The sequence below is a fragment of the Puntigrus tetrazona genome, chromosome 15 (genome assembly GCF_018831695.1).
Source record: "Puntigrus tetrazona isolate hp1 chromosome 15, ASM1883169v1, whole genome shotgun sequence".
Lineage (NCBI taxonomy): Eukaryota > Metazoa > Chordata > Actinopteri > Cypriniformes > Cyprinidae > Puntigrus > Puntigrus tetrazona.
Window position 1 is genome coordinate 22,882,063 of NC_056713.1, and position 15,000 is coordinate 22,897,062.

The following is a 15,000-nucleotide window of genomic DNA, read 5'->3' on the forward strand; positions in this document are numbered from 1 at the left end:
TGATGCGATTACTATCCTTGCTGTGGTCCGTAATCACAGTCTTCAGAAAGACATTGAGATCATGAGAGCGTGTGTGTGTGTGTGTGTGTGTGTGTGTGTGTGTGTGTATCAGAGTGGGTGATTGTTGTCCTACACAGTAAAGCCACTTGTGGAAACTTCAGTACTGTTATTAGTTGAATTGAAGTGCTCTCTCTGAGCCGTGAGGGCGTTCACACTGACAGCCACCAGAAGTCATTCATTTTCAGCATCCAGCGACGCGACGAAGATGCCAAAGGTTCAACTTTTCACAAATGCCCCCATTTTTTTTTTTTGCGGCGGTAAAATTGCTTGCTGGTCAAGATAGAGTGACGTCTTTCATTTGCGACCGAATTTTTCCCAAAACGCCCGTAGTGTGGTTTATTTGTTATTTTTTTGGTAGCCTCTGACGGTTTGACTATTCCTAGAGAGACGAGTGGATGACTTTTGACTTCCTGGCGATGAAAACGACCTCGCTGGCCGAGAGACGAGCGCGAAAAGAAGCGGAGAAGGAGGCGGAAAGGCAGAAAGCAGAGGCTGTCGAACAGGTGAGCGGCGTTTGTGTCTCATGAAGACGGCGGTGCCGTTTATAACTGGTGTCAAAGCAGTCTGTTCTAATCTGTGACGTTAAACTTAATGCTAAACGTAAAAAAAACATTAAAAACTTACAATTCTGTGCAAGTTTAATTGAACTGTCCGCCTTTTAATATATGTAGAAAACTTTTATGAACTCATAATTTTTCCAGAAAAAGCTTTAGAATTTTTATTTTATGTTAATGTAGAAAATCTTGTTTAGTTTTTATTGTATTTGTTGTACTTGTATTTTTAAAATAGTTTTTATATATATATATATATATATATATATATATATATATATATATATATATATATATATATGTATATATTTTTAGATATATTATATATTATATATATATATATATATATATTTTTTAGATTTATTTATTTATATATTTATATATTTTTAGATATATATATTTATTTATATATATATATATATTTAGATTTATTTATATATTATTAGATATATTTTTTATATATATATATATATATATATATATATATATATATATATATATATATTTATTTTTATATATATAATATATTAGATTTATATATATATATATTTATTTATTTTTATTTTTATTTTTTTAAGATATAATATTGAAAAATTCCTCTTTGCTGTTCAGTGTCTGTTGGCGTGTGTGTGTTGCATTTGGTGTCATAATTTAAAATAATAAAATGCAAACTCTTCTCCTCCGTGCGAACATATGTGAAGCTTGGGTTCAGACTAAGCAGTCAAAGCAAGTGTGAAGAAGGCACTTTAGTGGTGTTTATCAGGTGTGTGTTTCTCTCTTTCTCTCAGGCTGGTCTTCACAGGTTAGAGTTGAATCCTTACTGGAAGGATGGAGGAAGTGGTCTGCCCTCGGAGGACAACTCCGGCACCGCAGTTAAAAAAGGTAAGCAAACCCCGGTGTGATGATCCGACACGGCCAGACTACAAAAGATTATTTTTGTCTCAGCTGCTGTAGGCAAACACTGTAAAAAAAATATATATATATTTTTCTGGGATTATTGGAGTACATTTTACACAGTATTACTTTCTTGGTCTCTCTGCCTCCAAATGTCATGTTTAATTCATTGTTACTTGTTGATCTTGTAGTGAAGTTTGCTAGCAATTTCTGAGCAAAAATTGTTTACATAAATGTATCTTTGGCTCTTTTATTTGTTTGTTTGTTATTACTAGTACTGCCAAACAACTAATTGCAATTAATCACATCCAAAAGTAATGTTTACATAATGTACTGTGTATATTTATTATGTATATATAAATACACACACATACATATATATTTAGAAAAAATGTGTTGTTTATATATGTGTATATAATATATTTCTGTATAATATAAAACAAGATTATTAACATGTATAAATGGGGGAAAAAATATATATATATATATATATATATATATATATATATATATATATATATATATATTATTTATTTATTTTAGCCTTGATATGTCTGTCAAGGAGTTGAAAAGTGGATAAAATATAAATACATAATTTAAAACAGAATCTAAGAAATAAAAAAAACATGAAACTTGGGAAAATATTAAATAATTAGTAATATAAATAATTTAAATAATATTTGTATGTATATATATATATATATATATATATATATATATATATTAGAAATTTGTATTGGAAACCCTTGCAATAAACAACAATTTTAGTGTCTTGTTGATTTATATTTCATGTGCAGAAAGTCGAGAAAGTATTCAGGTATCTTTAATGTCAGATTAAATTAACGTAGGCCATAAAACCCATCTTTGTAGTCTCTGGTCTCTCAGAGTTGTCTAAAATATCATGTTATTCACCCCTACATGTAAAAAAAAAAAAAAAAAAAAAACCCAAAATCTTCTAAAAAGCTAAATTGGTGGTTTATGCCAAAAATGCGCTACAATTTTTCATGATTCGTTCAATGCGTTTTGTCTCAGTCATTTAAATGCACTGCCGCATGATTAGAACGAGGAGTTAAACGGCGTTTGGCGTTGATGTTAAGCTGACGGTGCAGCTCTTATCTGAGCTCTCTGTACGGTGCTTCTTTGACAGATGTTTTACACTGATTTCTCTCCGTCTCAGCTGGAGTGGTGAATGATGGAGGGGTGAGCTGGCTCAGGAAGTCATATCAGAGGATGAAAGAGCAGGCCGACAGAGAGCAGCGCAGTCTGGAGAGCGTGGTGGCGGAGAGATACGGGGTGAACGCGCACACACACACACACACACACACACACACACACACACACACACACACACTCAGTAAACAATAACATCTCTCTGTGCTTCAACACACTGTAAAGCTGCTTGCCTTCTGTGATAGTTCAGAGTTTGAGCACAGCAGTGTTTATTAATTCGATTCATACTCAAAGATCCAGCTTATAACAGTCGCTTGTTCACGCAACTGAACAAATCTTTGCCGTGTGCAGACCGTAAGGACATGCGATGCAATTTTGCGATATAATTTCACACCGTCCAGTTTTTCTCTCTAGCCGTACTCGTTTCAAACAGCAAGATCATGTAAAATAAAATATCTTGCTTTTTACGGAGCTTCAGATTCGGTAGCAGAGCTTTTTTTTGCTATTCAGTTCTCTCCTTCAGATACGCTCTGAAACAAATCAGACTATTGAATCAAACATTACAGAGTAAATTTGGATTTTAGTTCAGAAAAAAAAATTAAACGAGCAACCACAGCATGATATAAAATGATTGCTTAATAGTTATTGCAAAATAATATATTTAAATAAATGTTTTTATATATTGTGTATTAATATATAATTCTCACATATAATATATTTTACATTTATTGCAAAGTGATGTATTTGAATAACATATTTTTTTGTACAACATTATAATATATTAGTATAAATGTATTTGAAAATAAATTATGTAATTTATATGTAATGCTAAGTGTTTGAGAGAGGTAATCTTTTTTTAAAATATGAAATATCAATTTATTATAACATACTAATATGAATATGTAGCTATGTATTATTATGAATAATAATAATAATAATAATATATTATAAAATATAGTATACTTAATTTCCAGATAAATATGTAAAAATAAATTAAAATATTTATTTATTTATTCAAATGTATTTTGGATATATATATTATACTACTAAATTTAGTTTTAAATTTTGCCATAATTCTCTATTCTCTGATCAGTGGTTTTCATTATGTTCACTATTTTTATTTTTATTATTATTACAGTAAAATCCTTTTTTAAATAGCACTGAATGGGGGCATTAATAGGATCGTATACCATTGGTTAATACTTAACTTTTGATTCAAAAAGTGGCTTTCAAAATAACATTTCACACCAGTACTGTGTGTAATGAATGTATTCTGCTTAAGAGACGAGCCTTAATGTGACTTGATGGTTCTCTCTTGCTCCTGCAGTCGATGGAGGATTTCCAGAAGAGACTGCGAGAGGCAGAAGAGGCAGCGTATGGAGAGAGGGGCGAGAGGAGAGAAGACCGAGAGAGATGGAGGAGAGACGACAGAGAGGAAGGGAGGGAGCGATGGAGGAGGAGAGACCGGGAGGAGACACGGAGAGACAGATCTCCCCGCTCCGAGAGAGAAAGAGACTTTGAGAGAGGACCCCGAGGCCGAGACGAACGCCATCCCAGATCCCGAGCGGATCCAGACGAGGAACAACATTCTCAGAGACGCAACGCTTCCTCTCTGTCCAGCCTCAAATTCCTCAAACCTCAGACGCCGATGAGGACGTGAGCGGAGGGGCGGGGTTCAGGAAGGCGGGGCCGAAAGGCACTATGTCCAATCAGGGTGCAGGATTCAGGAAACCTGTGGATGACGACGGTGATGGTGCTGCGCCCGCATGGAGGAAGAGGAGTGCCACACGGGATCCAGAGGAGACGGCGATCCCACCGAAACACACAGAGAAGAGCGCCGCCCCGCTGGAGGAGAGCAAAACTACAACCACATCAACAACAGTGAGCAGGTCAGAATAAAGGGAGCATTTCACCAAGTGGAACCACTGCATTATAAGACCGCTTTTCACATTTCACAGGTCTAAAAGAAGAAAAAAAGGATATTTCTTGGAATTTTTGTTTTTTTTTTTTTTTTTTTTTTTTTTTTTTTGAAGCACCGGGATTCTCATTGTGTTATGTACATTAATACATTTGTATAATTATAATGAATATATGTATATATGAATAAACACACATGCATGTATATATTTAAGAAAAAAAAAAAAAAAAAAAAAAAAAAAGAAAAAAAAAAATATATATATATATATATATATATATATATATATATATATATATATATATATATATTGTGATATATTTAAAAAATATATATTTTAATATGTATGCAATAAATTTACGTTTATATTTTTACATATAATTTCATTATATGAATTTATTGTAAAAATACAAATTTATACAAAAGTAAAAATATATATATATATATATATATGTATGTGTATATGTGTGTATATATGTATGTGTTTGCATTTAAAATCTATAAAATATTCTAATGAAAGTAAAAATAAAAAATAACACACTGGAGTTTATATCCAATAATCACAAATGATTAATTGGAAGTGTCATAAAGATAGGGAAATGTATTTATTCTATATACATTTTTGACATTTTACACTTTTGCAAATGTTACTTATGCTAAAACTGATTGGGTTTGTCTGTTCAGTTCAGAGAGTGAAGAGGAGGAGGAGGAAGAGGTGATCCTGACAGATGAAGAGATGAATAAACTGGGAGCCAAACTCGTTAAGGCAGAACTCATGGGAAACACGGTGAGCTCATAAAACCACGTGACCGAGGCACGACGACCGAAAACGCTTTCTTAACAGGAAGCTCACTCGGTTTTGTTCGTGTGTTAATAATCACAGGCGCTGGCGGAAAAACTGAAGGCTCAGATGGAAGCGGCCCGTCGAGCCAAAGAGAGCCGAGCGCAAAGAAACGCCCAGAACAAACCCGTTTCAACACCGCCGGACTCCGAGAAGGACGTGGTGCTGTTCAGGACCGACCCGTCGGGACGAGCCTGGCCGGTCAAAGCCCCGTCTCAACCGCAGGAGCCTCGAGGAGGACGGAGGAAGCAGAAAGCGGTGAGACGCGCGCTCACACACACGGCTTTGAAGTCTCCATTAGCATGAACTGAAATTAATTATAATATTAAAAACGTGCGTGTTATTTCAGCTAATTACCAAGTTAGCATTTCTCCTTTAGTAAAATTTGATCTACTAAAATAACTCAAAACAGAAATAAACAACAAAAACTATGTAGACGTTAAAAAAATAGTAACTGCTACAAATGACGAAAACACTCAAATTATTTTAAAATTAAAATGGAAAGTGCAAAAATATAAGTAAAAACTAATTCAAGTTCAAGATTAAAAAGACTAGTATCACTATGAGACTTAAACACTGCTGCTTTATTTCTATAATTTTATATTTTAATTTTGAGTTAATTTAACAAATTTTATTTAATTTGATTCATATTTTATTTTAATGTTTATTTTAATTTTTCATTTTTTAGTACTATTTTTAATATTTTTTAAGTATGGCTATTTTAAGTTTGATTCATATTATATTTAATTTAATTTTTATTTATTTTTTATTTATTTAGTTTAATATAATAATTTAAGATAAAATTATCTTTAATTTCAGTTAGCTGTCAAGACATTATTTTTATTTAATGTAATATTCATATTTTATTTCCGCTTTATTCCAGATGACGAATATATTAGTAATAGTTTTAGTTATATATATTTTTTTTAAGTAGCTGAAACATTTCTCCTGACATTTTGCTAAATATGGTAACTCTATTGGAGTTTACTTTGAAGTTATTTGAAGTTAGCTTGAAGTCTTCACATGAGGTCACACTTTCTCTTCTTCTGTGATTTTTCAGATCGAGACGCACCAGGATGGCGAACGCGTGCGCTATTTTGAGGATGATGATGGTATGGATCTGAAAGAGATGGTCAGACGGGAGAAGATGAGCTCTGCTGAAGATCAGAATGCTCTTTACTCACGCATGGCAGCTAAGGTGAGCTCCGGTCTCCTTATTATGGTTTACTAAAACTATAAAACATTTTATTACTTGAATTCAGGGTGATTACAGTTAACTAAAATAAAAACATTATATGTCGTAAAATATGAAAACTTTTTTATTTAGTTTAACTTGTCGTATTAAAATAACTAAAATCGGAATATTGATAAACTAGATAGATCAATCATTTTTATTTATATAGCACTTTTAACAACACAGGTTGCATCAAAGCACTGTACGACGATACTATATGGAAATGTACAATGAAATTATTAAAACTTTACCTACAATTACAGTGAAAATAAAAATGAAAAAACTGATTCAAAATATTAACAAAAAACACAATAATATCGCAACGATACTAAATAACACTCATTGAAATTAAACGGCAATAAAATGTTTTATAAAAAAAAGCTAAAAAAAAGCTATAACTTTTATTGTTTGATTAAAATAAAAATCTACAACTGGCAAAAAACTGAAAAAAATGACAAAAACATTGATTAATATTACAATATAAAAATTTAACATATGCATTCAAAATATTAGTGAAAACTAGTTCAGTCAAAAGTGTACATGTGTATATTGAGTAGTATATTTTTATACATAAGTATATTTTTTCATACATAATACATGATTTTCTGAAATATATATATATGTGTATATATATATATATATATATATATATATATATATATATATATATATATATATATATATACATTAGTATACACAGCACACACACACTCATCTAATATTTTGTGAACAAGAACCTTTATTTGGTTCTGTGATTAATCATGAATAATTATTAGACAGCCCTAGTGAAAACTATAATGGCATCTCAGTGTTACTTAAATAAGTGCCTGACCTTTTTTTTTGGCTTCATGCAAATGAGCAGCAGTGTAATTGCTATTATTAGCCTGAAGACATTAGAGCATGTCATTTTTAAGTCCGTTGTTTAAAAACCAAAACCGAAATATCCGTCCGTTTTAATATGCCGGGCCCGAGCTTGTGAGCCGCAGACGTGCACAGACAGCCTGTGACGGTATATTTGTCTCTGGTCGTAAGACAGATGGTGGCGGTGTGATCAATCTCTCAGTCTGTCCTCTTCTCTGGCTCTGATGTGATTTGGTGTTTCTCTGATTTTTAAACCCGGGCAGGGCTACTAAAACGCGTTATAATAAACTAAGACGTCACAGTCGCCATGGCGACCAGAAATATAAAAGTGACAAACATTTGCACATTTTAGCGGCGCATTTCTCCAGCTCTCTCTTTCTGCCGAGTTACAGCACGGCATAGCAGCTAAAAGCGTTATTAATATATTTATTTCACCAGCAGCTGCCAAAATTGTGCGTGTGGTTGTGTGCCTGCGGAGCCTCCGACTCCATTCAAACCTTTCTAGAGAATTTTTTAGAACGTTGACGTCATATTTATAGAATGTTCGCTGTTCAAGATCTCAGTGATGTCGCTCAAATATTTGCTCTGTACACTTTATTATACTGTTGCTTTATTGTTTTTCTGTAGCAAACGCCAATTATACGTTGGACTGGACTTTAAATAATTTTTTTTTTAAAAAAGCAAAAGCTATGAAAGGTAAAAACTAAAACAATGGAAAAACTCTAGATACTTTGAACGATTAGTTGACACTTTGATCAATTACATAATTGTGGCATCCGTAATTGCAATAAGAAAATCAATTAATTGTGCAGCCCTACTAAATATGCAATTAATAGTATGCATTTATTTGCATAATATAATGTGCAAGGTGTTTTTTTTATGATTTGTCATTTTATGCGTAGTAACTCTTTATAGTAAGGTTTCATTAGTTATTGACCAACTAAACTGTTAAAATGTACAAACAACGAGCACTACTAGTTTGTACATATTTTTTTACGTACGTTAATGAAAAGAGGTTCTTCCTTAATTCAGCTCCGTTGCAAATAACTTTTGAGTTGCACTAATATATTGATAAAAGTAAAAAAGAAACACTAACTAAAATTAATAAATGCTTCAGTAGTTAGTTCAGATTGACTAATGTTAACAAACCAAAGGTCAAAATATTACCTCATTTTTTTATTAATTATTATGTAGTTAATGAATTAATTTATCTGTGTTTTAATTATTATTTTAAAAAAAAATTGGAAAAGATATCACAGTTTGATTATTTAATTCATTTAATTATTACTTGATTATTTGATTATTTAATTTAAGCTCAATTCAAATGTTAAATCAATTTAAATGCATGATAAATCTTTGGTTCATAGTAATACAATGCAATATTTGCTATCCTAATATCTGCACAGTAAATGAACTACTGGTTGTGTAACATACATTTATTTGCGTAATGAAATGCAACCTCGTTTTATTTACTTGTTTGATTATTTATTTTACATTTTCATTTTGGTAAATAAATGTGAAATCTCCCTTTTTGTTTCAGATAGACAGCCATGATGGTATAATATTTAGATAGGTTAAAAAAAAACAACATTTTGATTTGTACCTTTATAAGTAATTTTATTGGAAACACCCGTTTAACCCCTAATAGCCACGAAACCTGCATTTAATGAAACTGGAAATGCAAATCTCGTTGTTCGATTGCGTTAGCTGAAGTCAGAAAGCATGAAAGCAGAGAATGAACGTGGAATGGAAAGCGCAGTCGGACTCTCTCCGGCGCTCTCACCTCGGCTCCTCTCCATCTGTCAATCAAACATGCCGGTGTGAACAGACACGCCTCCCACACAGATCACCCGTTGCTACGGATACATTGCCTCTTTGTCTGCTTGTTGTAACGCAGCGCTAATGCTCTCGGAGAGAGACGCACGCGCTCTGTTAGTGTCATCTCTGCTGCCTGCTCTCATCTGCTGCTGCTTTCTGGATTCTGCTCCAGATAATGACCCGCAGGTTTCAGGAATCAGCGCCTGACCCTCAGTCAGATCACATGACCACCTGCTGCCCAATCAGATCACCTGACTTCTTTTTTTTTTTTTTTTTTTTTTTTTTTTTTTTTCTCGCAAAAGTGCATGGCTTCTTCCTAATCTACGTATTATCACTTCTATGTAGTATGGAAGATAATAATTGGGGTGCCTTAAATCATAGCGTGTAAAGTTTCTAAAATATTTTACTATTTTCAAAGAATTTTGGGCTTGAACTAGTACTTGCACTATTTTTTTTTTTTTTTTTTTTTTTTTTTTTTTTACAAAATTACTTGTGAATGCTTTTCTTTTTAGTGAAGTGTAAGAGTGGTAGGGATTTGTTAGCTGAGGCTTGTAAGCTTAAAATCTCAGTCCTCTTGAGATTTAATATTGTAGTGATTTAATGACACACATGTTTACGGTCCTTTCGTGTCTTTTTAAGGTAAATGGATCCAATATCTATTAATTACTAAAAATCTTTAATTACATTTTTTTATTAGTTTTGTTTCATTAAATAGTCTTTTAGTGGTTTGGATTTCTAATCAAAGTTTAAAGTAGAGTAAAACCTCTTAGTTGTAATAGTCCACATCGACACAGCTGTTCAATATATATTTATTTGGTTATTTATTTATCTGTTTATGTATCTTATGTTTTGAATACATTTGGAATAAATATCTAAAATAAAAATGTATTATTATTATTATTGTCTTTATATTTTATTTTATTATCGTACTGTATTATTATTATTGTTATATTCAATTTTATTATTATTATTTATATTTTTACGTTGCATTTTTTTTCAGTTTGTATTATTACTATTAGATAAACTATCATTACTATTGTTAAGTCCAATTATAAAAATGAAGACAAAATATTTATCTCTATCTTATTTTAATACTGATTCAATTCAATGAAAATTTAATACAGATTACAAATTTGCGTTTGTCTTAAAAATGTCAATTCTTTCCGTTTCGGGTCCACACGCTTTTATTTTGTCCCAATATTGATAAAATGCTGTGAACTTTGCAATTATGCAAATGTGTTAATAACCATTAATTGTCTCTCAAAAATCCCAAAAGTATAAAATTATTAGTTATAATTCAGTATAACTAATTACTAGCTTTTCGTCAACTTACAAACTTTTGTTTTAGTGCATGAGTTATTAGACTCATAAACCGATTCTCATTCCTCTGTCCTGAACTGCTTTCAGCTCTTAAATCAAGATAAATCTCGCAGACGTGCAAGATAAAGTGACTGATAAAAGTCTGCATGCAAACAGACCTCTGTCTGTGTGTTTGTTTTTTACTGTGTTATTAATGGATTTGTGTGTTTGGCAGATGATGGGGAGGACAGACGGAGATAACTACACTCTGGATGACATGTTTGTGTCTAGCGCGGCTCAAAGAGAAAGATCGGGTCGAGACGAAGAGCGGCAGAGGAACAAAGCAGTGCAGGAGACGCGGCGGTTAGCCGGACGGATGGACAAATGTAGACACTGCTTCGACAGCCCTGAGCTGCCTAAACATCTGATCGCCGCTGTCGGAAACAAGGCACGATATATTAATGTCATATATCGGTTGACAAGAAAAATTTGTTTTTTAAAGAGTCAAGTTCGATATCAGTTTACACATGAATACAAAGCAAACTGCATAGCAAACACTTAGCAACCTCATAGAAATGTTACTGTTGCTGCTTAAAACACCTTAGCAACTGCATAGCAACAACCCAAAACACACTAGCAACAACATACACAGTTCTATCATCTGCCTAGCAGCCACCCAGAATACCATAGCAACGCTGTGTAGTCCTTGGATACCCACAGTTATGTCACAGTTATTTCTCAGAACACCTTAGTAACTGCATAGCAACAATCCAAAACACACTAGCAACAACATACACAGTTCTATCATCTGCTTAGCAACCACCCAGAATACCATAGCAATGCTATGTAGTCCTTGGATACCCACAGTTATGTCACAGTAATTTCTCAGAACACCTTAGTAACTGCACAGCAATAATCCAAAAGACACTAGCAACAACATACATAGTTCTATCATCTGCCTAGCAACCACCCAGAATACCATTGCAACGCTATGCAGTCCTTGGATACCCACAGTTATGTCACAGTATTTACTCAGAACACCTTAGTAACTGCATAGCAACAGTCCAAAACACACTAGCAACAACATACATAGTTCTATCATCTGCCTAGCAACCACCCAGAATACCATTGCAACGCTATGCAGTCCTTGGATACCCACAGTTATGTCACAGTATTTACTCAGAACACCTTAGCAACTGCATAGCAACAACCCAGAACGCCTTAGTAACACCTTGTCAAACACAAAGAACACCTAGCAATTGCATAGCAACAGCCTAGAGGATGCATAGCAATGCCCTGTCCTACTTGCCATTTAGAACACTTTAGCAGCTGCACAGTCACAACCACATAGCAACGTCCTTTCAACCACTCATAAAACCTTCTCACAGCAAAGCTCTATCCCACTTATAACACCTTATTAACTGCATAGCAACAGTCAAGAGCAGCTTAGCACTGCATAGCATGCCCTAGCATACTAACCACATTGAACACCTTAACAGCTGCATAGCAACAACCCTTTACTCCATAGTTACGCCCTGGCAACCACCCAGAACACCTTAGCAAGCACATAGCAACGCCTTATCCCACTTAGAACACCTTAGATGCACTGGCATCTGGTTAGAAGACCTTATCATCAATTTATCTCATGCTATAGAAACACTTTGTGTCTCTCTCTGACCGTTTCGGGTGCTGTGCACTCAAAGAGGATTCCTCCTGTTGCTCGGTTCATCCATCCTGTGGAACAAGCTTGAGATTTTAGCACGCTGTCCTCATTAATAACATGACGAGTGTGTTTTCTCTCATGCAGGTGTACTTGTGTCTGCCGAACAGCGTGTCTCTGACCGAAGGTCACTGTTTGATCGTCCCTATCCAGCATCACACAGCTGCCACGGGTCTGGATGAGGACATTTGGAGTGAAATACAGGTACAAACGTGACAAACACCTGTGCTCCTGTTCGTATATCTCATTAATTTCTGCTACAAGTATGAATACTGAATAAGAAACCACTCCGAACTCTTTAGCATGTCCCTAGTTGCCACCTAGAACACCTTAGCAACTTCTAGATACCACCAAGATCTAACTCGCTAGTAACCACCTAGAACATCTTAGCAACTGACTAACACCCAGAATGCCTTAGAAACGCCATAGGAACCACCCAGAACGCCTTAGCAACTCCCTAACAACCACTCAGAACTCCAACAAAACATAAAGAAGAGTATTAGGATTCTCTTTTATGTTTTCTCTCAAATAAAATGAATCTAAACATTTGATTAGTCGATTAATAGATTAAATTAATAACCCCTCTCTCTCTCTCTCTCTCTCTCTCTCTCTCTCTCTCTCTCTCTCTCTCTCTCTCTCTCTCTCTCTCTCTCTCTCTCTCTCTCTCTCTCTCTCTCTCTCTTTCTCTCTCTCTCTCTTTCTTTTTTTCCTCTCTGTCTGTTGTAGATGTTCAGACAGGCTCTGGTGCGTATGTTTGAGTCTCAGGAGTTGGACTGTGTGTTTTTGGAGACTCACATGAACCCGAAGAGGCACCTGCACATGGTCTACGAGTGTGTGCCGCTGCCCAGAGAGCTCGGCGACATGGCACCCATTTACTTTAAGGTAACTTGGAACAAACAGCCTTAAACCGGCATGACACTTGAGCATAGCAGTGACTGTCCAGTTCTTTATTGGCCGGGCAAACAGCAATGCCTTGGCAACCAGCCACAACACCTTAGCAACAGCATAGCAACACCCTGGCAACCAAACAGTAACCTTAGTAACTAACACCTCAGCAACCACCTACCAATGACGCAGGACACTGCAATAATTGTTTAGCCTTTCCAGTTAAAAGAAAACTTTAATTTTGATGTTTCATAAAAAAAAAAAAAAAAAAAAAAATACATTAATTTTGGTACATCATTAATACTTTTAAAACCATCTGCAATAGGGAAAAATAATAGGATTTTTACGTTTGTGATTCTATAAATCTGTGTGTGTGTGTGTGTGTTCAGAAAGCCATAATGGAATCAGATGAGGAATGGGCCATGAACAAGAAGGTTGTGGATCTCTCATCCAGAAGCATCAGACAAGCTGTGAGTTTTTTTCTGTTTTCTCTTGATGATCGTTACCAAGACGCTGAGCTTGGTTCTGTGTTTTGTCATTCTTCTTATTTTAACAGAGACACATTACTTTGCATTAAGCCAGTCATTCCAGACAGTATTTCTTGGTCATTCTAGTAGGAGGTACAGCTGTGTTGTTCAGACGCAGGAGGAGGAAACGCTCCGGCGCTCTGGTTAAACTCAGCTTTCGAACTGCGCTCCCAAGCATTCATCTCGCAAAAAGACTCTTATTAAAAAAAATATCTCAAGCTGCCAAAAACACAAAAAAAAAAAAAATAGTTGTTTCAGTTTGAAATAACTTGTTACCCTGCTGCCTAAAAATGTTTAGTTGAGTCAACTTAAAAAATTAAGTTGACTCTACAAAGAAATTTGAGTTATTTTAAATTGAAACCACTATTTATATAATTTTCTTTTACAGTGAGGATGTGTGTATTCCCACCAGGACGTTTCTATCATTTAATAAAGAACCATTAGGGGTGTGAGATAATGAGGGAATTACATCGCTCCCTTTGACGAGCGCATTCCAAACGACTATATAATGACACACGCTTAATTTTTTCCAACAGGCTATATTTAGCCTCAACAATTAAAACTAATTATACATTGTCCGTCACCTCTGCCATATTTTTTTTTTTTACACAAACCCGAAATTTGTACTCTCGTAAACGGCACACTTTGTAAATAACATATCTGCACACTTATGTGTACATCTATAATAACAGTGAATGCGTTCATTAAAAGCTCTTCTTTATTTGCAAACATGTTGGCAGTGAAGCTCTTCTTCATTTGTGTTTTCTCAGGTTTTCTCAGGTTCCTCGCGGGTTGCCGTACTTCTCTGTGGATTTCGGATTGCAGGGCGGATTTGCGCACGTCATCGAGAACGAGCAGAAGTTCCCACACTATTTCGGCAAAGTAAGTCTGACATTGGTCTAAATTAGAAGTAGAGTGAAACTGGATTTTTACTGTTTCGTGGTGTTCTCCAAGGTCCGCTTATGTTACTTTTTACATCAAAAAACGACATGGTTTAGAAGTAATAGGCAATTTTTGGACCTGTTTTTAAACCCCTCCTCATCAGAACCAGACTCATAGATGCAATTTAGTTTAAAAGTGCATAAATACCACTTGCATCGTCCAATACAATATAGTCAGCACGTCGTTGTCGTTTAATTTCTGCATAGTCCTGCGCCTCTCTCATAAACGGGCGTGGTCAGTGGGTGGAGCTAAACGGGCGGAGTTTATCCACACTATTACATCA

At 34.6% G+C, this 15,000-nt stretch overlaps 1 protein-coding gene across 1 annotated transcript in view; it reads left to right on the forward strand.

The window, feature by feature from the left end:
* cwf19l2 (CWF19 like cell cycle control factor 2) overlaps window positions 1-15,000 on the forward strand; it is a 19,823-nt gene that overhangs the window by 4,211 nt on the left and 612 nt on the right. The window contains 13 exon segments of the mRNA XM_043259494.1: window positions 444-563; window positions 1,400-1,493; window positions 2,683-2,798; window positions 4,003-4,314; window positions 4,317-4,564; window positions 5,275-5,377; window positions 5,474-5,689; window positions 6,492-6,629; window positions 10,879-11,091; window positions 12,451-12,567; window positions 13,090-13,245; window positions 13,638-13,718; window positions 14,556-14,657. Of these exon segments, the coding sequence (XP_043115429.1) occupies window positions 444-563; window positions 1,400-1,493; window positions 2,683-2,798; window positions 4,003-4,314; window positions 4,317-4,564; window positions 5,275-5,377; window positions 5,474-5,689; window positions 6,492-6,629; window positions 10,879-11,091; window positions 12,451-12,567; window positions 13,090-13,245; window positions 13,638-13,718; window positions 14,556-14,657 (2,016 nt within the window).